The 25,001-nt window shown below is 47.2% G+C and overlaps 11 protein-coding genes across 11 annotated transcripts; 7 read left to right on the top strand and 4 right to left on the bottom strand.

The window, feature by feature from the left end:
* Positions 1 to 108: 108 nt before the first annotated feature.
* Positions 109 to 1,531, top strand: N7483_013001 (putative C2H2 finger domain protein; the record flags this gene model as incomplete). Its single annotated transcript, XM_057096428.1, has 3 exons — positions 109 to 200; positions 255 to 1,458; positions 1,514 to 1,531. 3 exons carry the CDS (start codon positions 109 to 111, stop codon positions 1,529 to 1,531), a joined length of 1,314 nt encoding a protein of 437 aa, XP_056942399.1.
* Positions 1,532 to 2,255: 724 nt separating this feature from the next.
* N7483_013000 (M20 family dipeptidase) lies at positions 2,256 to 4,037 on the bottom strand (the record flags this gene model as incomplete). The annotated part of the gene is made up of 5 exons (XM_057096427.1): positions 2,256 to 2,439; positions 2,513 to 3,630; positions 3,693 to 3,760; positions 3,864 to 3,895; positions 4,006 to 4,037. 5 exons carry the CDS (start codon positions 4,035 to 4,037, stop codon positions 2,256 to 2,258), a joined length of 1,434 nt encoding a protein of 477 aa, XP_056942398.1.
* Positions 4,038 to 5,909: 1,872 nt separating this feature from the next.
* N7483_012999 (alpha-mannosyltransferase) lies at positions 5,910 to 7,364 on the bottom strand (the record flags this gene model as incomplete). The annotated part of the gene is made up of 1 exon (XM_057096426.1): positions 5,910 to 7,364. The coding sequence occupies one exon, from the start codon at positions 7,362 to 7,364 to the stop codon at positions 5,910 to 5,912; it is 1,455 nt and encodes a 484-aa protein (XP_056942397.1).
* Positions 7,365 to 8,204: 840 nt separating this feature from the next.
* On the top strand, positions 8,205 to 9,131 carry N7483_012998 (uncharacterized protein; the record flags this gene model as incomplete). Its single annotated transcript, XM_057096425.1, has 1 exon — positions 8,205 to 9,131. The coding sequence occupies one exon, from the start codon at positions 8,205 to 8,207 to the stop codon at positions 9,129 to 9,131; it is 927 nt and encodes a 308-aa protein (XP_056942396.1).
* A 689-nt stretch (positions 9,132 to 9,820) lies between these two features.
* Positions 9,821 to 11,244, top strand: N7483_012997 (acyltransferase family protein; the record flags this gene model as incomplete). Its single annotated transcript, XM_057096424.1, has 3 exons — positions 9,821 to 9,856; positions 9,906 to 10,521; positions 10,586 to 11,244. The coding sequence occupies 3 exons, from the start codon at positions 9,821 to 9,823 to the stop codon at positions 11,242 to 11,244; spliced, it is 1,311 nt and encodes a 436-aa protein (XP_056942395.1).
* Positions 11,245 to 11,870: 626 nt separating this feature from the next.
* N7483_012996 (aromatic ring-hydroxylating oxygenase subunit alpha) lies at positions 11,871 to 13,256 on the top strand (the record flags this gene model as incomplete). The annotated part of the gene is made up of 2 exons (XM_057096423.1): positions 11,871 to 12,706; positions 12,782 to 13,256. The coding sequence occupies 2 exons, from the start codon at positions 11,871 to 11,873 to the stop codon at positions 13,254 to 13,256; spliced, it is 1,311 nt and encodes a 436-aa protein (XP_056942394.1).
* Positions 13,257 to 13,676: 420 nt separating this feature from the next.
* Positions 13,677 to 15,059, top strand: N7483_012995 (cation diffusion facilitator family transporter; the record flags this gene model as incomplete). Its single annotated transcript, XM_057096422.1, has 1 exon — positions 13,677 to 15,059. One exon carries the CDS (start codon positions 13,677 to 13,679, stop codon positions 15,057 to 15,059), a length of 1,383 nt encoding a protein of 460 aa, XP_056942393.1.
* Positions 15,060 to 15,598: 539 nt separating this feature from the next.
* On the top strand, positions 15,599 to 16,522 carry N7483_012994 (glutathione S-transferase; the record flags this gene model as incomplete). The annotated part of the gene is made up of 3 exons (XM_057096421.1): positions 15,599 to 15,639; positions 15,707 to 16,092; positions 16,167 to 16,522. The coding sequence occupies 3 exons, from the start codon at positions 15,599 to 15,601 to the stop codon at positions 16,520 to 16,522; spliced, it is 783 nt and encodes a 260-aa protein (XP_056942392.1).
* Positions 16,523 to 16,965: 443 nt separating this feature from the next.
* N7483_012993 (hybrid sensor histidine kinase/response regulator) lies at positions 16,966 to 20,000 on the bottom strand (the record flags this gene model as incomplete). The annotated part of the gene is made up of 3 exons (XM_057096420.1): positions 16,966 to 18,263; positions 18,334 to 19,435; positions 19,497 to 20,000. 3 exons carry the CDS (start codon positions 19,998 to 20,000, stop codon positions 16,966 to 16,968), a joined length of 2,904 nt encoding a protein of 967 aa, XP_056942391.1.
* A 290-nt stretch (positions 20,001 to 20,290) lies between these two features.
* On the top strand, positions 20,291 to 21,592 carry N7483_012992 (uncharacterized protein; the record flags this gene model as incomplete). The annotated part of the gene is made up of 1 exon (XM_057096419.1): positions 20,291 to 21,592. The coding sequence occupies one exon, from the start codon at positions 20,291 to 20,293 to the stop codon at positions 21,590 to 21,592; it is 1,302 nt and encodes a 433-aa protein (XP_056942390.1).
* A 501-nt stretch (positions 21,593 to 22,093) lies between these two features.
* Positions 22,094 to 23,968, bottom strand: atg15 (triglyceride lipase ATG15; the record flags this gene model as incomplete). Its single annotated transcript, XM_057096418.1, has 1 exon — positions 22,094 to 23,968. The coding sequence occupies one exon, from the start codon at positions 23,966 to 23,968 to the stop codon at positions 22,094 to 22,096; it is 1,875 nt and encodes a 624-aa protein (XP_056942389.1).
* Positions 23,969 to 25,001: the final 1,033 nt, after the last annotated feature.

Genomic DNA, 25,001 nt, shown 5'->3' with positions numbered 1-25,001 from the left:
TTCTTATCGTACCCCGCCTATGATAAAAAAAGCGTCCCACACACTTTTTTCTATCCCACCTTGGAACACAACTCCTCTCTGTATTTCGTCAAAGAACAAGAATACAAGATGTCTTCAAATCTACCATACACTTGCAACACCTGCTTGGTGGCATTCCACCGCAGTGATGCACAGAGAGACCATATGCGCAAGGACTGGCAGTAAGCGTTCACTGGAATATGATCTAAATAGCAATGAAAACTAATTCCGTTCAGCTTGTACAACATGAAGCGCCGTATCGCCGCCCTGCCCCCTGTCTCCCAGGAAACATTCAACGAGAAGGTTATGGCCGCCAAGGTTACATCTACCGAGGCTGCCGCCAAGGCCTCATTCGAGAAAACTTGCCATGCCTGCCAGAAGACTTTTTTCAGCGAAAACTCCTACCAGAACCATGTGAAGAGCTCCAAGCACAAACAACGTGAGGCTCGTCTGAGCAAGGAGGGTGACGATGCGTCCGTTATGAGTTCTGCTTTCTCTCTTGGAGAGCCGGTTGGCAAGTCCAATGCAGATGTCTCCCTTGTCACCGACGGTCTTAAGGCGGCTACTATTGCCGAGGAGGAGGAAGAAGAAAAGGACGAGGAGATGCAAGAGGAGAAGGATGTCTTCTCCTCATCCCGTTGCTTGTTCTGTCGCACTGAGTCTGCCGATATTGATGCGAATGTTGAGCACATGTACAAGAACCATGGAATGTTCATTCCCGAGCGAGAGTACCTCGCCAATTTGGAAGGTCTTCTCAACTACCTTTACCGCAAGATTACCGAAAACCACGAATGTCTCTACTGCCATGCTATCAGAAACAATGCTGATGGTGCTCGCACCCACATGCGTGATAAGGGTCATTGCATGATCGCTTTCGAGGCTGAGGAGGAACAGATTGAGATTGGACAGTACTACGATTTCCGCAGTACCTACTCCGATGAGGAGGAGGATGAGGAGGATGAGGACGAAACTATGGCCGAGGCCGGTGGTGTCAAGATTAAGGGCTCAGATGGTGATGACGATGGCTGGGAAACCGATTCCTCCTTCGATGACGAGGTTGACTCTCGTCGCAAGGCTCCACTTATCTACCAGGATGATTACGAGCTTCACCTTCCCTCTGGTAAGAGTGTTGGCCATCGCTCGCTTGCCAAGTACTACCGCCAGAACCTGCACAGCTACCCCACTGCTGAAGAACGGGCTACCCGCCAGCTTGCTATTGAGAATGGTGAAATTGAAGAAGAGCCCAAGCCTCGTGGCCGTAATGAGAAGCGTGCTCTTATCTCTCGCGGCAATGGTGGTGTTGGTATGGTTGGTGCTACAGATGAACAGAAGGCGACTGCTCTTGTCTTAGAACGTCGTGAGAGAACTCGTGCTCAACGGGGCGAGAACCGCAATCTTGCTCGTCTCCAAAGAATCGGCAACTCCCAGAAGCACTTCCGGGTAAGTCACACATTATCATATATGAAAAATTGCATACTGATGAAACTTTCTACAGGACCCCTTGCTGCAGTGATTCATTCGCTGGGTACAATGCTCTCCTTGCTACCAGCTATTATCATGCCTATTCTTGGAGCAGACTCTTGGTTAACACTTAACCATGAGTCTCGTGGCCCCGTTACCGCTATCGCGATGGCGGTCGGCTGGGCTATAGCAGCTCTAAAAGATAGCAGTGCAGTCCTCCACGGATCAATTTTATTGTCCCGGAAGAGTTGTTCATGATGTTAAAACTCCATCGAGATCGGAGTCGATTTTCAATACAGCTCTCGGCTTATAGCTTGACGTCTACGGTGTCTTTCCAGCCCTGTCGCGGACTTCATGCTGCAGGCTTTGAGGACACTAAAAAATACCATGCATTCATGCATCTACGGATACCCGCCACGTTTTGATGATGATTTATTACATACCTGTTGTTTTGTTTTTCCTGTCTTTCTTATTACTGGCGTCTGAATCATTGAAATTGAAGGGCATGACATGTATGAACCCATAAGGTCGAATATCAATACGTATTGGTTCCTTGCGTAGCACTCCCGATTCTTTAATAGCCCGTAAAAGTGCCATTTGCCGTAGATTGAAATGTTCCATTGATTCCATCTCAAGCCTACGAGTTCGCAATCATCTATTATGGGACTAAGAATGGTTTCTTAAACCCACCTACTCTCTACATTTTCAATTGAAGATCGATGTTTGGCCGTAAATCGTTGAGATTCAAATTAAGTTCTACATTGATATGTAATAATTTATGCGGAGACAGGCTCCTCAGCAACATAGTGCAGGTAAGCACCCAGCAGCTTGGTACCCTCGATATAGTTGCGACGGTCCAGCTTCTCGTTAACGGAGTGGGCAGCATCAGTAGAGCTTCCCATGGGCAGGAGGAGGACGTTCTTGCCAGTGGCCTGCTCGAAAGTCAGGGTAACGGGGATACTATTAATTGATGTTAAGTTAGTGACATGTTTGCAAAACTGAGATGCGGATTAAAATGATTCAGTTCACGTACCTTCCACCCTCACGGGTCATATCAGGAGCAACACCGAAGACCTGCTCAACGGCCTTGCTGGCAGCGGAGAAGTTCCAGTGCTTGGGGCTGGCAACCCACCACTTGCCGTCGTGCTGCAACCAAACGTCCAGCTTGTTCTTGGAGTTCAACTTGGCGAACTCAGCCTTGACGTGGTCAAAGACCAGCTTGTTGACGTCGGCGCTCTCCATGTTGGGCACAGTTCGGATGGAGAACTTGCCGATGACCTTAGCGGGAATGACAGTCTTAGCACCGGGGGCGGAGTAAGCACCCTCAACACCGTGAATGGACAGAGAGGGGTATCTCCAGCGAGCCATCAGAGTACGCTCCTTAGTGGGGTGGATACCAGTCTCGCTGCCCAGAGACTCATGGAGGTTGTCCATGGTGTAGCTAATGTCACCGTACAGGGCCATCTCCTCATCAGTGACGGGAGCAACCAGATCCATGAGACCAGGGATGAGGATGTTACCCTGGGGGTCGACCAACTTGGACAGAACAGTAACCAGGTCGGTCATGGGCTCGTGAGCGGAACCACCGAAGACACCACTGTGGAGATCCTGAGCGGGGCCAGTAACGCTAACGGAGTAGTAGTTGCATCCACGGAGACCGTATGTCAAGCAAGGCTTCTCAGTGCCGAGCCAGTAGTTATCGGAAATACAGACAGCATCAGCATCCTTGAAGTACTCCTTAGCCTCAGCCTTGATGAAATCATCCAGACCCTCGGATCCGTACTCCTCCATACCCTCAAAGCAGCAGAGCAAGTTAACGGGGAACTCAACACCGGCCTTGCGGTGAGCCTCGATAACGTTCAACCAACCAAGAACGGGACCCTTGTCATCTGTGGATCCACGGCCGTACATGCGGTCCTTGTCATCAATTGTCAACTCGAAGGGCTCGGTGGCCCAGCCATCCTCCTTCAGTGCGGGCTGCACATCGTAGTGGCCGTAGACCAGGATGGTGCGCTTGTTCTTGTCGTTGCCGTAGCGGGCGACAACAACGGGGGGAAGATCGAGGTGCTCCTTGCCGGGCTGCTTGCCCAGAGGTCTTTGCTCAACTTCGGCGCCGAGAGCCTTCAGCTCGTCGGCCAAAAACTGGGCCATCTGTGACAACGCTATCAGTTGGATGTTCGAGCTTCACCTTGCTATGGTTATGACCAACTCACGCGGAACACATCTGGGCGGTTCTCATCCTGGGCGGAGACAGAAGGAATAGCAACGGCCTTGCGCAGACCTATAAGTGCTCATTTTTAGTCATGTCCATGGACTGTTGACGTCGTGAAAATGGCGCCAAGCATATTTGCCGTTCTGAAGCTTAAATGGGTCTGGTTACGTACGATCAATGAAGGTGTCAGCGGAAGAGTCGACCCTAAATAGAGAAGCATGTATTAGTGTCTCGTGTCCACAATCTCGTAGCAAATTGCTCTTTTTTTTCTTTATTTTTTTTTCTCTTCCCTATCTCTTATCGGGTGGACATACTGCTTGAAGAAAGGCTCCAGGTTGGGTGCCATTTTAAAGTCACTGATATGTCCGTAAAAGAAACGACGAGGAGTGTAAGGAGTAGAAAGCCGGGGAATGAATTGCCCGGGTTTGAAGGATGCAATACGACGGAGGGGAAAGAGGGGCATTTGCAGGAAGACGTTGCACAGAGTATCTTATCACGTAATTAGCCCAATCGTCTCCCAGGGTTGTGTTGTGCCGGCTATAGCCGCTCGCTCATTTGTTCAATTTTCTCGAGACTCACAATGATATATTCATAGTGATAGTAGGAAGGGAATAATAAATATATAAAGAATAGAACTTCGATCTTGTCGTGTTAGTATTGTATTGATATTATTAAAAGTCCAGATGTCTCTTTGAATATTCGAATAATTGAATATCCAAATATCGGGAATTTCCTTAACGCTGAGAGATGCCACATGGCAAAGAACCAATTAGGATCCACTGATAGTGTGCCGATGCACGTGACATTGAATAGCTTCATTTGATATTAAAGATCATATGATCAATCTATTTATGTAATTTTAATACTGATGTATATTTATGTATAACTCATGGTCCCGTGAAAAGCACTCAAGAGCTGGCATCCATCAATTTGGAGGTCCAATCATGACTATCCCAAGGGTTCAATATTCAAATGTTACCTACCTAGGTATGAGCCCTATAGCCCACTGGCAGTAAGAGATATATCAATACTACTACGATATACTACACTGATGAAGGAACAAGAGTCGTTCTGGCTTTTTCATGTAATGCTACCTTCTTCATCCTCTACAGAGAGTCCTTCTATCCATTTCGCTCCAGGGATATCTCCAGTCACTTTACAATCCAACCTTGATGCGCCTGCTTTAACGGATAGTGAATGGTCTATGGTCCACCATTTTCATTCTAGTTTATGCTCATACAACCTTGAGACCTCCAGGGCTGTGTACGTTGTCGAGAAAGATGGCTTCAGATGGGTCTTCAAGATGGGGTTTGTAAGCGCTGTCAAAAATTTGATCAGGATCAGAAATGCTATCTTTTTGGTATCCACCTGGGCAAAACTTAACGGAAGCGGCAATCATCTATGAATATGAGGATCTCTCCCAGCCCTGGAGGTCTAGCACACAGCGACAACACTTTGACTGGCCTAAGAACGGCGGTAACGACCTCTTCTGTTCCGTGTCCGCTCGGGGACTCGTTCCCCAACAAGAAGCGCATGACCACAACATTTCAAGGTTGGGATTTCCCGAGTGAGATTTTACACAAAGATGCCTCCACTGACTCGTGCTCAAAATTCGGCATAGATACCTACTTTCAACTAGTCTCCGATGATACTCTATTTGATAATAGCGACGCCCTAGCCGCTTACGCCCCCAGAAGGAATATAAACTCACTGCAACCAATACCGCTTGTCAACCTCCTGTGAAAATTACTGCGACCGATATTGCCTGTGTATTCCCTATTCAAGTTGTTACTGGCCGGACAAAATTTGAAGATACCATGTCCTTTGACGACACGTCCTTCGATGGTTTCTACCCTTCGGAAGAACCACAGGATGATAGCCATCCGTTACGAGGCAATTCTAAAGCGAGAGTGTCTACTGGCGCAAGCGGCTGGTTAAAGGTTCCAGTACTAAGCAGGACTGTCACTGTTTAAGGTGGTACTTTAATGTTGAATTAAACCAAGTTGAACCCTTCAGGGCTAACTTTAAATTGAATATGAACTGGGCGCTTTGGATGTGATTCATTTTTGGCACATGAGTAGTAATGCAGCTAATGCTCATAGAGTTATACTGTATATTTTACACTAAGTTGAAAAAGGTGAATCATTAAAGGAATTTGTTGGGAATAATACTAAATGCCAAATATTAAAAATCCTGGAGAGATGATTGTCTCCGTTTATCATACAGTGGCTGGATCCTCCGATCCAAATTGAGCTGTCCAATACTTCTTCACCCCCGCACAGATATCCGTTCTGTTCTCCCAGGCTCGAAAATTGTTCTCTAGTTCACATCCTGTCCAAAGGATATCCGCCCAGAATTGCTTCTCAACATCAAAGCCAAATGCTTCAATCTTATCCTCAGGAATCATCCACGCCCTTGTGTATGTCCCATTGTCGTTGAAAGCGGGATTTACAGCTTGCTTTGAAAATACAGTAGCAGGGTTGAATTTTGGGAAGTTGGCATGAATGAAAAATGGACGAGGTGCAGGTGCTGACGCACCCTTGACACGGATTTTTCCTGCCTGGACAAGTCGATAATCTTCAACCGGGTCGAACTGGAGCATTGCAGACCCAGCAAGTCCACCCTCTGTTCTGTGTCCCATAGCACAGATAGATTCGCTAACTTGATAAAACGACTCGCCTACAGCTGTGGCGGCTGAGATGAATGTCTCTTTATCTCCTTCGCCTGCTGCACCCTGAGAGAGAAGACGGTAATAATGCGTTGGACCCCAGAAATTATAGTATGTGCAGAGGAGAAGGGTTTTCAGATGTGTTTTCTTGGAGATGAGAACTTCCCCAGATTCGGTTGACTGACGGGATGTCATGGGAGGAATCTTCTGCGAAGCAATCTGATAGTAATACGGGGAGGCAGAAGATGCCCAGAAGTCGGGCCAGGTAAGTAGCTTGGTGCTTTGAAAGGGTTCCTGCTCGAATAGGGATTCCGGCTTGGCGATTGGGAACGCATCAGCATCCAGAAATAAGATCTCTTCAAAGGAGGAAAACAGCATTGCAAATGGCTTGAGCTGATATTTTTCGATCTTTCGAGCGCGTCGCACTGCGTTGGTGATTTCAGACAACACCACGCATTTCGCATTCAGTGAAGGCAAGACTTGGTCGCATATGAACTCTTCATATTCATCGGGAGTGGCCAAGAAAACTTCCATTGGGAGCTGGGATCCGGTGCGACGTAACATGCGCAAAGAAATCACGAGAACAGGGAGATATGAGCCTCCCGCAGTGGTGACCAAGCCCCTTGTTCCAGGTGTGTATGATAAAGCTGGTGGGTTTAGTTGAATTGCATCAACAAATTCTCCATGTGCTTTCTTCATCCGTGCCAAATCCCGAGTCTTCATCTTTATTAGGTCCGGACGAGGACCTGCCTCAAACGCATTGAATCCCGTTGTTGGCGCATTGGTAGTTCGTTTTGGGGGCTTGCATTTTGGCTCATATTCCATCAATAGGGACTGAAACTGGCGCCAGAAATCAATGTGTTCTGTCACATTATGAGGATCAACTCTTGGGGAATTGTTAACTATTGGGATCGGGTGATGCCGAGGTGTATTCAATCCAGTCAGATACCAGATCGATAAAGCAGCAAGACTCAATGCAATCACGATTCGGAAACGACGAGTCATTGTTGGCAGCTCGGGCGCGACAAAGGCAAGACATGGACTGTGGGGAGTTCAAGAACGACAAAGATAAGGCAGCATGGGGAAAATTGGGGTAAAATCAAGCTTGCAAGGGTTGTTGGTGGAATTGATTGTTATACATCGCCGGAAGCGGCCAGGTACCTCCCATACAACGTAATGTGTAGTTCCCGTTTGCAACCACCTAGAATGCCTAATTATACTAAATCTGAAGGTATTGAATGACGAGATAGTTTTTCTTGGCTGTTTCTACTTACATCTATATACACATCTAGCAGAAACCCCTAGCGGCTTAGTATTCCGGACGCGGAAGGTGGTTAACCCACGTAGGCTTGAATCTATTCAAATAATCCATAATTGTCATAGAACAAGATCTCCTTTCACCTCTCCAGAACTTCATTTGAAACTTCATCTTGAGAAAAACGCCCTTCACTTACACAGGTGTTGTTTCCCTCACGGCTCACGTCAGGATGCGCGTCACAGTCGCCTAAATACTATCGCGAGGCTACAGTATCACCAGCAACTCTTCAAGGGGCGAAAAAGATCCTTGACCTCTTTCATTCTCCGTCAAAATGTGAGTTCAAGTGTTCCAGTTATCTGACAGTGTTATTGATCGTCCTAGGGTGCCGTTCACGCGTTTCCGACCGGTGCATTTTTTATTCATCTTGATCATATCAATATGCGGCATAGTATGTATAAAAATGCTACATAATTGAATGACTTGAAGATAGAAGACTAATCTGGATCATCTAGTTAACACTAAAGTCGGTCGCCGTTCGTGAATCCTTATGGCCTACATGCATCTTTTGCGAGGGTCCCATAGATCGCATGGACGGCCTCCATACCAAACCCCCTTCCAAGACCAGTACATTCCCGAACACAGCGGACAAACTGCACAACATTCTACCAGGATGGTCCACAAATAAAAAGAAGATTGTTATGGTCACTGGGAGCTCTGGTACCAACCGGATGTTAGGAATTCCTAACATTAAGGAAATGATCTATGAAAATCGGAAAACCTATGCTGAGAAGCATGGGTTGGAGTTTATGTGGGCGAACATGACCAGCTACAACTTACCCGACGGAGCACCCATTTATTGGAACAAGATCCCAATCCTAAAAGATGCCTTTGAGCGTTACCCAGATGCTGAATGGATTTGGTGGATGGACGTCGATATCATCATCATGAATATGACGCTGAATATCTACAAACATGTCCTATCACCAAAGGGCATGGCACAGCATGTTCTCCTCGGTGAACCAATTACTGGAGCTGGTGGTGCTGATACAGGATATCGCACTCCAGCAACATATCAGCCAGACGACATCAACTTTGTCATCTCTAAGGATGCTTGGGGTATGAATGTGGGTAACTTCCTGATGCGCCGAAGCGAATGGAGCAAGTGGCTACTTGATCTCTGGATTGAACCCTTGTATATTGCTCAGAACTGGGTATTTCCCGAAAATGATGGCTGGACTCATATGTGGAAGCATCATCAGATTGTCAAGGATCATGCTGTTTGCATGGACCAGCGATCCATGAATGCATACCCTGATTACAACTTCCTCGGTGAGCATTGGCAACCAGGTGATCATATTGTCCACTTTGCAGGATGTGGTGACAGTCCTCAATGTGAAAGCGAGTGGATGAAGTATTGGAGCTTGCGGGAGAAAGTTGAGGTTCCTATGACGGTCCAAATGAAGTTGCAGGATGGGACCGCAGAGATCGAAGATGTACAAGGAGTTGGAAGGTGATTTGAGACCTGGAGTATCTAGGCCTGCTTTATTTCATTTCCCATAAATGTCAGAATCTTGCTTCATGTATAGTTATGTTTCCTTTTTCTGAGCATACTCGGTTTACGAGAAAGAGCACTTGAGGTCAATTTACAGCTGCATAACCAGTTCATAATTGGAAGCCAATCACCCACTCCCCTGTCAGGCTAAGAAGTAATATTTGATCTACTGTAAAACAAAACCTCACAGCTCCAAGATGCCTGTATTGACGTTTGCGTCAGTGGAATGCTGACAGGTGGGCAGGAATGTGCCGTTGTACATCGGGCACCGGCATACAGTATCACAGTATCTCAGCATCAGCCATAGCTATAGGTGACCTCACATCTCACAATTCTCAGGAAAATTGGCTGCTGCTATATCCAATTTCAAGATTCAACATAAAATAGCATAATTAATCCACCAAGCTCTAGGAATGAACATGGCTCTTGCTGAAGTGGAGGTGTAGCTGCATCCGGCATCAATGTCGTTTTCCCCCTGGTACAACATGAAAGGTTTCAGAATAAGACTGCCAGAAACAGAGTTCAATTAATTTCTAAATGCGATGAAAAGCACATGCTAGTCACGAGACTTTTCACTCTGGTGAAAGGCCTCCAGTTCTTTGAGATGGATCTTGTAGCAATCAACTTGCCAACCCACCTTTCCTGGTCAATATGGCTCCTCCAAATAGAGCCGACAATTGGATCGATGTAAGTATAGATCAAAGCAGCTAGTTCATCAGTCCCTAATAGAACTCAGGGTCTTCGGGGTGTTGCCGCCTTGACAGTTGTGACTTATCACATCTGCTCATGCTTTGCAGACTGGCTGAATTCCCCAGCAACAGAGAATGGAGATGTCTATCTCATTCAATACCCATTCTTTCGGCTGGTTGCTTCTGGACGATCTGCGGTCGCACTCTTCTTCATTCTCACCGGCTATGTGAATTCATTCCATTCACTTAAACAAATTCGCAATGGGGATCAATCCCTAGTCCTGGCCAAGTTATCGAAGAATACTATCATTCGAGCTGGGAAGCTCATCGTACCGACCAACACCGCGATCTGCCTCACATGGCTTGTTTGTCAGCTACGCGGATACGCGATCGCAAACTATGCGGGCTCAACCTGGATCAGGGTAGTTTCGCCTCCTCCGGGTCCTACTTTTGGTGCTGCAATCAAAAGCCTCGGTCGCAACCTCTTCATGTTTTGGCATGAGGGTGACTCACAGTATGATCGGACATATTGGACAATCCCATACTTCCTGAAGGGATCCCTGTTGGTCTATCTGACTCTGCTTGCAACAACATACATGCGCCCTAGATTCTCAAAGCTGCTTATTGTGTTCCTGTTTTGTTTCGCTTGGTCGGGGAGACAAGGTAAGTGTTGGTCGTAATTCATATTAAACATTATATAACTTGCTGACAGTTCATCTCACCATAGCCCTGATGGAGATTAACATCTATGCGGGGATGTTTCTTGCCGAGTTGAACGCTGACCACGGGCCCAAAGCTACTTCCCTTATACCATGGCCCATCTCGACACTCATGATGGTGACCGGTCTATACCTCTCCTCGTTTCCGGAAGAACATGCAGAATGGATGCCCTGGAGCTTGAAGCTGAACAACATGGCTGGATACTTCCTTCCCGAGCACGCTGAAGTAAACCGGTACATAACATCCTGCGGTGCCATTCTATTCGTCTTCGGCGTGTTCTTCTCCCGGGGAGGTCGCCGAGTACTCGCATTTCCTTTTTTGAGCTTCATTGGCCGCATCTCGTTCCCGATCTATCTCCTGCATAATACTTTGATCCGCACAGTCCTATCTTGGATGATTTATCGGCAATCTATTACTGAGAAGGGCCTTTACCCGGTGGATCAGGAAGACAAGCCGGTATTGTATGAGGCGGGTGGGGATGTAGGATTTGCATTTGCAATGCCCATATTTTATGCCATCTTGGTCGTTGTTGCATATTTATGGACAGTTTACGTGGATCCTCCGTGCGGGAAATTTGTCTCTTGGGCGGGAAAACAAGTCTTCGGGGAGGACGAAGAGTTACAGAGTATCAGAGACAGGGCTTTGGATGGGATCCTCCAGACCTGAGGGTAAGGAACACCCAAGCAGTCATGCGGACGACATTACAAGGTCTATCACTTTCGGCGTTTCTTGCACATAGTCCCGTTCTAATCTAAATTTCCAAGACAAATGTGAACAATCTTCGAATCTATCCAATCAACAAAGTCTATGAATCTCTCCATGATTAGTGAACGTCCTACAGCAGTTGAGTGAGTTCACAGGGCTCCAGAACTTGAGGAACGAAGAGTCAATTCTACATCCAGGAGTATCACTCCCTCAAACATGGCGAGTTCATGATACATGTCGATTGGGTTCCACTATCGCCACCTTAACACCTTCAGGTCGCTTAAAGACACGGTCTGCGGGCCGATAAGGCGGGGTAGCAATCCACCCAGATCCGAGAAACGGTTCACAGTGTTATCTTTTGTTTGATAGTTGCAAGCCACATGAAGCTGATTCGACCATAAAGGTCATGATCACTCGGAGACGGATACTAGATGCCGATCACATGGCCGGGGCTGTTAGCCGCACCCATAATACTAATAATGGACCGGGGACTATTGGGAACTATATAGTGAGTGTCAATATTCCCATTTTATTGGGTTAACCATCATTCAAAAGCTTATTGCAGACTATAATCAATAACATTCAGAATGCCATCCATGTTAAAGAGCTATCTTGGGTTCACCGACCCTGCCGGTGTCAAAGGTCCTAACGCAAACTCTCCATCAAGAGCTCTTCCTGCCAATTGGTACACCTCTCAAGAGATGTACGAGCTGGAACGGCGAGCGATCTTCTCCAGGAAATGGCTGTTGACCACACACACATTACGACTTGCTAAAACCGGTGATTATTTGAAGTATAACATTGCCGGCTTCCCTTTTATTATCGTCCGTGATCGCGAAGGCAACATCAATGCATTCCATAATGTTTGCCGTCATCGAGCCTTCCCAGTCGTCGCCGATGATGCCGATAGTGGTACTGCTCGGATCTTCTCTTGCAAATATCACGGCTGGTCCTATGGTTTGAATGGCAAACTCGCCAAGGCACCCGGCTACCAAGATCTGGATGGATTCGACAAATCGCAGAATGGACTATTCACCATCCATACCCATGTTGATGGTAATGGGTTCATTTGGGTCAATCTGGACAGTGCTGAGAAACCGGAAATCTCTTGGGAAGAGGACTTTGATGGTATTGATTTGCAGCCACGATTCAAGGAATTTGACTTCAATGACTACCACTTTGACCATACCTGGGAGATGGAAGGAGACTATAACTGGAAGATCCTAGCCGATAACTATAACGAGTGCTATCATTGTCAGACTGCTCATCCTGATGTTCCATCTGTGGCTGATCTTGACACCTACGATGTGGATACCAAGGATGGGAGCATAATCCATAATCCTGGGACAACTCCAGAGCAAATTGCGAAGGGCATGACAATTGCCAGCACTTATTACTTTCCTAATGCCTCGATGACTGTCTCGTGAGTGTCCCCCCTTCATCAGTTTCAGACCAAATGCCTTGGTGTAAAAATCGCTTCCTTGCTAATGATGGATAGACCCAACTTTTTCTTTATGCAGCGCTTTATCCCCACATCTCCGATCAGCTGTGTTATGCGCTACGAGGTGTTCCGCAAGAACAATTCCAACGACGAGGATTTCGAGTTGGTGAATCAGATGTTTAAGAGAATCATGGCGGAAGACAAGGCGCTCTGCACACAAGCTCAGAAGAACTTGAATACCGGCGTCTTCGTCAATGGCGAGTTACACCCACAGATGGAGAAGGGCCCACTGTACTTTCAAAGTGTGGTGAGGGACATCGTAACAGATTTCCATAAACGCGAAGAAGGAAATGGGCGCGAAATTTGGCCTTCCCGCCAGGCTCTCCCTGAGACTGCTGCAGTTAGTCAGGACGATATGGACTTCTGCACAAATTTGACCATCCAGAAAAAGGGATCTGATTGCTCCACTCAAGCAAGTGGGTGCTGTGGGGGAGGGTGCCAGGCGGCTGGGAATGATGCCCTTGCCTATTGATTTTCTTCTCAATGGTTCGTTTTCAGATGACTGTTTTGTATTAGCGTTCAATGCCTTCTAGTTTAGAGGGAGATGAGTAATGACTGCATTGTATCTTTTGTATTCAAGCCTAATCTCATATTTTATTTAATGAATCTTTAGTTGCTGATTCTTTAGATTTTTAGACTGGAGGCCTGAGGTGTCAACAGGATAGGATGCGCACGTGCGCACTTCATGAAAAATGCCACTCTTGACCGCCCGATGATCAAGTCTTATAAAGCATGTAAATCAAGCAAACAAGGGTGCAAACACCCACACAGCACCAATTGCCAAGATAAGGACGCCAAGATAAGCGCGTCTGAGTGAAAAAAGTCCCCCGAGTATGACGGGGGCAATATTTGCTTTTTCTTTGCACCCCTTCATACCTGGAACATAGCAATCATGGAGGAACACATTCGTCAAAGTCTTTCCAACCACCCGAACGCTTTGCATCACTTGCATAGCAATAGCAGCAGCCCTCACCCTTCCCAACGATCCGTCGATAGAATGGCCCGGACTATCAATGAGGGTACCTCAACTGCTCTTGAGCACGAGCTGAGTGTCATTCAGCAAGGTCGTTCAGGTAGTCCAGATGAAGAGGGCCGTCCTCCTCCACGATACACCGCAGAGAGTGATCCATTCCACCTCGCTTCAAAGCTCAAGTCCGAAGATGAGATTCGCGAGATAAGGGCCAACACCTCACGGAAGCGTGATGGCAACTCTTCCGGAGGTGCTAAGGTCATGGATATCATGCGGCAGCCCGGTATCAAACAGGCTCTTATTACTCGCAAGTTGCAGGGCTTCTACGAAGAGCAGAACGAGAACATCGAGCGCATGTTGAAGCCTGTCGAGGAACATGTACGGGCGGCTCGTGAATTGAACATCGAAAACAGCCTCAAGTACAAAATTGCAGTCTATGCCAGTTTTGCTGCCAATGTTATTCTGTGTGTTGTGCAGGTCTATGGTGCCGCCTCATCCGGATCGCTGTCGCTGTTCACTACCATGGCTGACGCCATCTTCGACCCCATGTCCAACCTGACCCTCCTGCTGTCCAACAAGGCCGTCAACCGAGTCGACCCTCGCAAATTCCCTGCTGGCAAAGCTCGTATTGAGACGGCTGGTAACATCTGCTTCTGTTTCATCATGACTGCTGTTTCAATGATCATTATCGCTTTCTCCATCCGTGAGCTCGTCGAAGGCTCCGCCACCCTTAAATCTTCCTTCCACCTTCCCTCGATCATCGCTGTCTCCGTTGCCTTTTTCACCAAGCTCGCTCTGTTCTTATACTGCTTTGCTCTGCGCAATCAAGTCTCTCAGATTCGTATTCTGTGGGAGGATCACCGCAACGATCTTCTGATTAACGGTATCGGTGTTATGACTTCGATTATGGGTAGTAAGATTCGGTGGTGGATCGATCCCATGGGTGCTATTATCCTGTCGCTCATTGTCAGCGGTTTGTGGTTGCACTCTGCCTATGGTGAATTCCAGTTGTTGATCGGTGTCACTGCCGATACCAAGATGCAACAGCTCATCACCTACATCTCAATGACCCATTCGCCCTTGATCACAGCCATCGACACTGTTCGTGCATACACATCTGGTCCTCGTCTAGTTGTTGAAGTTGATATTGTCATGGATGCCGCCGATTCCCTTCGTGCGACCCACGATGTCGCTGAGGAACTCCAGATCAAGCTCGAGTCTCTGCCTGATGTGGAGCGTGCCTACGTTCACGTTGACTACGAGACTACCCACAAGCCTGAGCATTTTCTCAAGAAGGAGCTATAAAGGCTGCGGTTATGGATTAGCATTTTGGATACACTTTCTTCGCAGCGTTGCATATATCTTGCCTCATTTGTTCACCAATTTACAAGTACAAATTTTATTTTCAAACTAAAATTTTAATCACAAAATAACCATATTAATTTGTTTTCACTCGAGTAATGGGTTCAGGGCGTCATGTTTCACTGTGGAGCACTTTAGAATGTGGATCAGATTTTCCCACATGCATGAAGCAACCATGAAGGAACACCCATAGATTATCATGATTTGAAATCTATCAGAGAGTTTAAAGTATGTGGAGCACCATCTAGACATCTAGACTGATTAAAGACTAAAAAGGGTTGAACTTGCGAACTCAACAGAATGCACAAGTTCACATGAGATCTGCAATTTCGGCGATTTAGCCTTATCGATCCAGTTCCATGAACGAACCTCGGGCCACTTGACATCATCGCAATTCTTTTAAGTCTTCTTTAACCTCCATCTCTTCAAGTTTCCACTTAATCTTTCAAGTTATTTCTCCAACTTTATACTATCTACAAAAAATGGCTGACAATAACCAAGGCTGCAAAATTACCCTATACTGGTACGCCATAATCAACCAATCGCTGCCAAATACAAAAGGTTCAGGGGAAATAGCTAACCAAATTCAGGCTCGAACAATCCCGCAGTCATCGTATCCTTTGGCTACTGGAAGAGCTACAGTTGAAATATCAGCTCAAGACTTTCAAGCGACGCTCTGATAAGCTCGCACCAGCAGAGTTGAAAAATGTTCACCAGCTGGGCAAGTCCCCTGTAGTGACGATCGAGGCGCCTGGTTCCTCTTCGCCTATGGTTCTTGCAGAATCCGGCGCGATCGTTGAGTATCTATGCGATCACTTTGGAAAAGCACAGCCATCGCTTGTTCCTGAGCGCTATGTTGCGGGTCGGGAGGGGCAGGTTGGTGGTGAGAGTGAGGAATTTATGCGCTATCGTTATTTCATGCACTATGTTGAGGGATCTTTGATGCCTTTTCTCGTGATGACTCTGGTCAATGATAGTAAGTTAGGACATGGTTATACCCATGTGGCATCTTCCCTATCCACTGAAAGCGCCATGACTAATTTTCTCCAGCAATTCGCAAGTCGCCACCTTTCTTTGTTCGTCCCATTACTGGTCTTATCGCTTCGCAGGTTGAAGCCTCTTTCTTGAACAGAAATATTGAGGGCAACCTTGCTTTCCTCGAGGATCAACTGAAGACTGCGCCCGAGGGAGGTCCCTTTATCTGTGGTAAGGATCTAACTGCCGCGGATATCATGCTCAGTTTCCCTGTGATTGCGGCGAGTGGACGCGTGTTGCAGGACCAGAAGCAGAAGGAGAAATATCCTCTTCTGGGTGCCTATGCTCAGAAATTACAGGATCATCCTGGATACAAGAAGGCCGTGGCTAAGATTGAGGAGGTTGAGGGTACCTTCTCTGCTTCTATGTAATTGAATTTGTCACCATCTCTTTTGTCTACGCTCATTCAAGTTTCATCGAGTACATAGGCTTGATTCATGCAATTTCTTTTTTTTTTCTCTGGCTTTATGGATATTTCAAATACTTGATGGCAACTTGAACTTTTGAAGTTGACCACAAAATGCTGAGTTATATTGTATTAGATAGGGCATCTGGACATCAGGGCATATACTACACTACAATTCAATGTTGATAAATGCGAGCAATTTTTCAATTTAGAGTTCGAGTCTTCCAGTCTGAACGGTAAAATAATTCCTAGGTTCCATCCATCAAAGTGCAAACATTGGACAAGAAGACCTGAAACATTTTTTGAACTGATGCAATGACCTCAAATAGAAAGTAAAATGGTTGTTCGTATATCGATCGCAAACTCTGGTATAAACATAGATCATAATTCAGGAGCCCCTTGGGCCTATCATTTCTTCCCCAAATCAAACATGGGAAAATGTCGCTTCACAATGCGATCCAAATTTTCAATTACCACCGGCTTGACAAGATATTTATCCCCGCCAGCCTCTTGTGCCGCGGCTCTGTCCATAGCGGTGTCTTGGCCAGTCATCACCAGTACCAAAGCCCTTCCCCAATCATTCTGCTGCTCAAGAGTTCGTATCTGCTTGGTGGCTTCGATGCCATCGCATACTGGCATCTGCAAGTCCATCAAGATCATCTCAATAGGAGGATCGTTCTTTGCGGTGGAAGGTGATTGACGTTGCGTAAAGATTTCGACAGCTTGGAGACCGTTTTTCGCAGATAAGTATGGCAGACCTCTTTTTTTGCAGTACATCTCCATAATACGGAGATTGATGTTATTGTCGTCGACAATCAGAGTCACAGGCCGTGAAGAATGACTCAGCTGCAGGGACTTTACAACGGGGACTTTTGAGTCTCCGGAGGGCGCTACATCCTGATCAGTTGACAAGGATATCGTAGATTCTGATATGGGGCTGGGCGTGTCAATTTGAAGCGGCTCAGACTCGTCGTCTTTTGGTTCTGACGCTGGAGTTGCCGTTGAATTTATTGGCAGGGATGCCCGTGACTGCGAGAGTTCGATCTCCCCCACGAGGCGGTCCGCTTGTTCGAGGACTAAGGCTAACGACAAGTTTGTAAAAGGTCCGCTCACATAAATAACGTTCTTAGCCGTCTGTTCAAGAGGAGGAGTTGCATCGAGTCCGGGAAGAAGACAAATTGCCACTACCTCCGACGGGATCTGGGCCAGCTGTAAGATGTGCTTTTCCAAATGAGGAAGAGCTTCGAAGGCGACAAAAGATCCTTCCAGACAAGCCGACGACACAAAGCCATTGCGCGTGAGGAAAGAATTGAAGTGAGTGCAGAGTGACGTGGAGCCCGAATCACTAATCAGGCTGAAGAATCTTGATGGTAGATTCTGAAGTTTTGAAGCAAGCAATTTTGGCGGCCTAGAATATGTGATACCTTCGATACCTCGGAACGTCGCCCTAAAATGAGAGCTTCGACCAACTTTCGAGGACATTAAAGCGACTGATCCCTGCAAGAGTGATGCGAATCTGGACGCGACAGTAAGTCCCAGTCCCGCACGTGCTGAGTGCATATCAACTTTTTCGTAAGGTTCAAAAATGCGCCGCTGATACTCATGGGGAATGCCTCGACCATTATCCTCGACATCCACAGTCAGCTGCTTTAATTCCGAATTCAATGATAAGGTTACTGAGACAACTCCATCTGGTGCCTGCTGAACTGCATTCAAGATGAGTGGCAGGATGCTGTCTTGAAGCACATCGATATCCATCCAGACAGTCTCATATACAGGGGGTAGGTCGTGGGTGAAGAAAACAGAAGCTCGATAGCGCGTGTCCCCCCACGGTCAGGTTTGTTACTCCAGCACATAGCTCTGTCTCAAGCTTGTCAACTGGATGCATGGCATAGTGTCGGTCCATAGTAGCAATATCAGCCCATCGATTGATTGTGATCATATTGTTGATGATTGCAATCAGATCTCGGCCGCCCATTTTGATAATGTTCAGATACTTGGAATGTTCGTTTAAACGTGATTTTAGAGACCTCTCAACTGATCCTGCTGTTGTGAGTGCGTCCTCGCCTGAGTACCAGGATTGGATCTCTTCAGCTAGAAGGTCCGCTGAACCGAGAATTCCATGGATCGGTGTGCGAACTTGATGTGAAAATCCCCGAAGAAACTTCTCCTTGGCTCTCAGCGCCTCAGTTAAAAGTCTTTTGCGCCACATCTGGGAGATCATGCCAGCACAGGTCTCAAGGAACCACGCGTCCACATCATCGAATACGAAGTGAAAGTCCCTTGATCCCACCATGAGCAAAGATGAACCCGATACTACCTCACAAGGAGAAGCAATTATGCGGACAGTATGTGTCGTTGGGAGCGCCTCGTGGTTAGAATTCGCGATCAGCGTATCTAGGTATTCTGTATCTTCCCATAGGCCGCCGTCTATGTCTGACATCAAGATAGGCTTTCGTCCCTCCAGCTCAAAATACGTCGCATTCGTTGGTTGCAGTTTGATGACAGCATCAGGGTAAGTACTTGCGAGAATTTGTAAAATAGGCTCCTCTGACACCATCTTGTCCAATTTCGACTGTGTGGCGGAGAGGAGCTCAGCCATCCGATGCCGGTCACGTTGGCGCCTTGCTCGTACTGCGTGAAGAAGATCCGAGACGACCCAGTCACCCAGACGGATCAGTGCTTGCTGTTGGTCTTTTGTCAGGGGCTCCTCGCTTTTACTCGAGGCCACGCAAAGTGACCCAAGACCAACACATTCGCCGGCTTCATACTGCAGACGCAGTGGTACACCAGCATATGCATAGATCTCGCCCTGCTCAAGATAGGGACATTCCCGAAATCTCCAGTCCTCCATGAGTGATGGTAAATGGAATACACTCTACATAATATGTTTAGCACCTGGGCAATCTACTATGAGTGGAAAGAGACCCACAACTTACACCAGGAGGTTGAGTGACCGTATGAGCACAGATTGTTTCACCCCTCGGCAGAATGCCTAAATGCACACCCACTGTGGCCAAGCGGATGTAAACATCCATATCTAGGATGCCGATGATCGCGTACTCCCATCCTGTGGACTCCGTAGCTAGATATGCTTTCTCTTGGAGACCGGAGAGGAGCTCTTCCTCTTTCAGAACATCGCGGGTATAATACCACAGCATGGACAATCTAAGTCTCTCATTTTGGGCCAAAGTGGCACGCGGATATCGACCCTCAAAGCCATCAGGCTTGTCGGAAACTGGAATGATAGATGTAGGCGCATTGGGATCAATAGGATACAAGCTTGATCCGATCTCATCGGACCAGGAGCTTATTGGCTTATCTATGTTTTCCGGATCAAAAATCGGGCCGATGGTATGCGGGTGTGTGGGTGGGGAAGGATGCTTTGACTTGAGGATCGCCGCATCTGCCCTTGGGAAAAACAAGCCTCTAGTGGAAGGCATTATTCCTGACAGCAGGTTTCATTGATCTCAAGTGGGGTTGAAACCCGATGATATTGTCAGGAGAAAATGATGGAAAGGATACCCTGGTAGGCTAGAGATTGTTAAACAGGTTTCTAGCCTTGGTGGCTCAACCACGTGATTTCATTCAAATATCAATCGGGGTGGATTTAACCAGCTCGTCTCATCCAATTGGAGCGAAGTAGCTCTGGAGGTACATCGTCTCGATTCAAATAGATCCTCGAATTTCTCTCTCTTTATAAAAGTCTCGAATGAATTGACAACACACCCGGATGCCGCCGCCCCCTCTGTCAGCATCGCAGGTTTCACTGCCTCTGCCTCCATGGCTACAGGTGCACAGTACTCGCGTCACCACATATGACAACCGAAAACGCAAGAAGCCGAACGAGTTCACCGATACCGAGCAGGATGCAGGCGAATCCACAGATACCAGCTATGTCACTTACGATGTTCCTGCCGACGACACTCCTTTAACCCTCACACCGAACGAAGCCCACCAATATCGAATCGCTGGTCTCGCGCCGGATCAACCGCTACCTAGAGGCAAAAATTTCCCTCATAAACCTCCGATAGAAAGACAACGCAGCAAAAAGAAACTTCCTGTGCCCCTTGTGAAGGACCTGGCCACCCTGAAAGATCCACTTTATCTTCCTCAAGCCGCGGCATACCATGCTGATGATCTACATCTAAAACACCTCTCCCTTCTAACTACAATGATGCATCAGTGTTTGCTGAATGGTGATTTTACTCGGGCGGGACGTGCGTGGGGTCTTCTACTTCGAGAGGAATTTAGATGGTTCCCGCTGGATATGCGTTATAGTGGGCGATGGGGTATTGGGGCCGAAGTTTTAATGCGAGGAGGGGTAGAGCAGAACTCTACCAGGGAAGGAAATACACCTTTGCCTTTTTCCAAACAAGGCTTCGAGAAAGCAAAGGAATATTACGAAAGACTCATTCTGCGACATCCCTATTCAAAGTCAGCTCCACGCTCTATATCGGCTTGGCACTTTTATCCTGCCATGTTTGGACTGTGGATTTATGTGGCCCAGGAGGAAAGCAAAGTGGGAAGAAAGAATATCATCCGAAATTATGAAGGCTCTGATCGGGGGTCAGATGAGGAGGATTCTGAGTTTGAACAACGAGAATCAAACCATAAACGAACTCTCATTGCAACGATTCGAGGCCGAGAGCTGCAACAAGCGCAGCAGATTGCGATTCGCATGGACACGCTTCTCGCATCACCTCCATATTCAGATTCTGCGGACTTGCTGGAGATGCGAGGCATGATATCTCTATGGATTGGTGATCTTCTCATGTCCTCACTAGAGCCACGCACAATGCCGACTTCGTCTGACCCAGATGAAATTCTCTCGCAGTATGTGGCTGCTTCTCATGAAAAAGAACGGGCACGCAAATTGGCGGCTGAGAGGAGACTGGTGGAAATCAACAAGTCGAAGGACTTCTTCGCTAAGGCCAAGGAACGGGACCGTGGAGTTGCGTTTAATCTGGATAATTTCCATTTCGATGAGGATTTGTCGTGGGGAGAGGACCCGATGGACGAAGGATCCGATTGAAAATATTCTATCGCCCATCAATTTTTCCAACATTTAGTTCTGGCGTCCGGTTGATACCCTTGTTTAAATATATTGTCATTCTACAGCTATTCATGCTGCACTCCGGCTTATTGGTAAAATTGTATCATTCTATTCAAGCTGTTCAAATGTTGAAACGCCACGAATCTCAAGTGCCATAACACTCAATTTATTTCTCCAAGGCAGAAAAGACATTCTCTAAAACTAAACCGAAAACTGAAAGAAAATAAATAAAGGAAAATGCTCGCTGACGTGTCGCTCGTATCTCTTGTATATAACAAGTGAAGGTTTGCCAGATTCAAGATCCATATCTGAATGAACGAGCCAAAATTTATCTTGCACGGCAAGGTTCATATGTTCAAGAAATTGAGACCAGGAAGGTTTCCTGAGTACAGGCAGACAAACCAAAAATATTCTATGGGTGCATGTGTTAGTATCCGGAAGGGAGGTAGTAGTGGGTATTGATGTAGGTTTGTCAGTCGACTAGTCCCAGCACCCCCAGAAAAAGCCCGGACTATGGCAAATGGACGATGACGGCGTTGTATTAATAGAAGTGGGATTGGCAACTGCGGTGGTTGACATTGTCGCTGTAGGGTCATTACAGCCGAACCATCCCGGAGTCTCGCATGTTGAAGTAGCAGAGGGACTTGCCGTCGTCATTATAGGAGCTGGAGTCGCTGTCGGCATACCCGTTGTAATAGGCAGGTCATTGCAACCAAACCAACCCGGTGTACTGCAAGTTGAAGTCGATGTTATGGACGAGGAAGAGGTCGAGGCAGTAGTAGTCGTTGGATCGTTGCACCCGAACCAGCCTGGTGTTTCACAAGTTGTAGTGGATGTTGATGTAGTGGTCGTCGTCGTGGTTGGGGTCGTTGTACTTGACTCGTCCAGACAGCCCCACCAGCCTGGAGTCTTGCAAGTAGACGTCCGAGTCGGAGTAGGCGAGGTCGTTGTCGTAGTGGTGGTACTGATCTCGGAACCGTTGCTGCGGAAGTATTTCCAGAGAATGCAGTCATAACATTCTTCCTCCGGAGCACACGGTGGAACATCATCGTATACCTTGATCACATCAGAGATGACATTTTTAATCTTGTGAGTGCCCAGGCCAACACGCCAACCCTTGTCGGCCACTGTATCGTAAGTACACATTGAACCTGTGTGGCAAGCGGACTCCAGTGCATATCCACCCCATGTGCAGAGCGAATTGATACCGTTACATGTACCCATGTAGATCGGATCGGCCGTGTGTCCAAAATGGAAAGAGCCAGTGTACTGGCGGGTCTGCGGGAGCCTTGGGTCATAGCCGGGAGGACTTGGAAGACCCAAGCGAGCTGCAGGAAGTGCCTCGGGAATCGCCTCAAAGGTCACGGCAGGGAGTCCAAATGTTAAGCCAAGTAAGCTAGTCATGGCACCACCCAGAGAATGACCAGTGAGCCAAATGTTTGCGTTCGGGTAAATTGCAGTCACATTGGAATACAGATCAAGAGCAGACTTGTAATAACGATTCTCGTCCCTCATAGACTCGACAATGCAGGTCTCGTTGGCCGTGTACGTCGTATTTTGACAGTCGCAGACAGCTCTCCACAAGTAAGACCCTCCTTGACCACAACAGCAGCTGAAATAAAGATTATCGTTGACTTTGTCCTTTGTAGTGGTCCCTGCGCCATCAAAAAGGGCTGGAGAAGTTCCTTTCAGGGAGATCACCACGGTGCTGTTTGTTTTATCGGAGTAAATATGTCCTCTCAGACCATCTGAGCCCCACCCAAAGCTATTTGAATAGTTGAATTTGCCATGAATAACTTCCCAGTCTGCGGTTCCGGGCTCTGAAATATAATCGTTGGCTGTCATCTTAGCAAAGGTAAGGACTGTTTCCTTGTCTTTAATATTGGGCCCTTCAACAGTGTCCAAAACCCACTCTAATGGCGACGAAGCCATCACATAGTCAGGACGCTGCGCCGCTGCAAGGTGGCCTTCAATCACAGAAATGCGACGATCCGCGAGACGTTGTATGGTGAGGGGGCTTGAGGATGCCACCAAGGTTCCCAGGGCCGTCGTAAATTCCTCTTCAGATCCATCATCTGACAAAGCTCGCAAGCGGCTATCGGGCCTAACATCTAGTCTTGCGTGGAAGTCGGGTTCTTCGGCGGTGCCTCGGTGGAAGATATGGCGGAGGGAAAATTCATGAGCATCTGGGGAAGAGTCTGGATTTTCGATTGGTATTTGTGGCGCCAGTATGGGTATTTGAGGAGGATTAGTGGCTAGCGAGTGTCCTGGGAGAAGGACGACTGATAAGAGGAGACCGCTTAATGTGGGTATACCCCATAGTCGATCGTGAGATCGTGACCGCGAATAGGTCATGGCGAGGGATGAAGTCGAGCCAGAAGGATGGTAAAATGCAGGTAGATATGATGTAGGGTTCTTAAGGTAGGAGGCTTCAGAGGCTCTTCCAATCTGCCAGTGACTGGACTGTTACCGTAGATCTAGATGGCCGTGTTTGGAGGCGACAAGGCTGGGACAGCAAGTAGTTGCAGATATCTGTAGGAAGAATAGGAGGATGGAATATTATTCTGGAAATATGGGCTTTGATCTGAAGAAGACCTGGCCAGGGAAAATACGGTTATTAGCAACCGTTTATCAGGATTCGGGGGTATGAATGAGTGGGTTGGGGTAGCCAACCTCCGAGATGTAAGGAGCTGCGGGAGCAGCGATGAAGCTTGGCAGCCCCAAGTTGTTGATGAAACGTCCTGATAAGTGATATATTTCTGGAAATAACTTATGAGACGATAGAAATGTATAACACAGAAGAGTTATGTTGAGGAGCTTGGGTGTTGGGGATGTGAATCTGATGATGCGCGTAGATCGGGGCGCCATTTACCCCATAGTACTAGTGCCCGGTGTTTGCACTATTTGCATCTAAGTTCATGTGACTTCCAATGTTTCCACTTATGACTTCGGCAACCTTGGACAACCATGGAATTAACAACACGGACGACCACATCAATGATGATGACCTCGGGAATCTCAAACGCAGGTGACAGAATGATTGTTCAAAGCCAAGTCAAATGAATATCTCTGGAGCTGAGAACTCGAATTCTTACTGAAGTACCATGAACGCACATGTGGCGACAAGAGTATTGCTGATCAATACTGCTGATCAATGCGGTCGCGAAGGAATGTGGCCTGTGTCGCATTTATTGAGTATAACAGGCCACTTTTCGACCTATAACTGTCACAAGGTTTACATTTTTAAGCTGAATTATTATTTTGCCTAGCCTTTTGTGCAGCTCGCTGCTCCGCCCTCTGCTCAATCGGATTACTCCCAATGAACTTCCATACGTCCCAAATATGCATCCTGGAACATCCGTCGTGCATACATCATTTCAGCTACTCC

This window comes from Penicillium malachiteum (assembly GCF_028827825.1).
Source record: "Penicillium malachiteum strain IBT 17515 chromosome Unknown utg000005l:1.0-9002435.0:326005.0-9005861.0, whole genome shotgun sequence".
Lineage (NCBI taxonomy): Eukaryota > Fungi > Ascomycota > Eurotiomycetes > Eurotiales > Aspergillaceae > Penicillium > Penicillium malachiteum.
The sequence above is the reverse complement of the archived record's forward strand: the minus strand, read 5'-3'. Positions and strand labels throughout refer to the sequence as shown.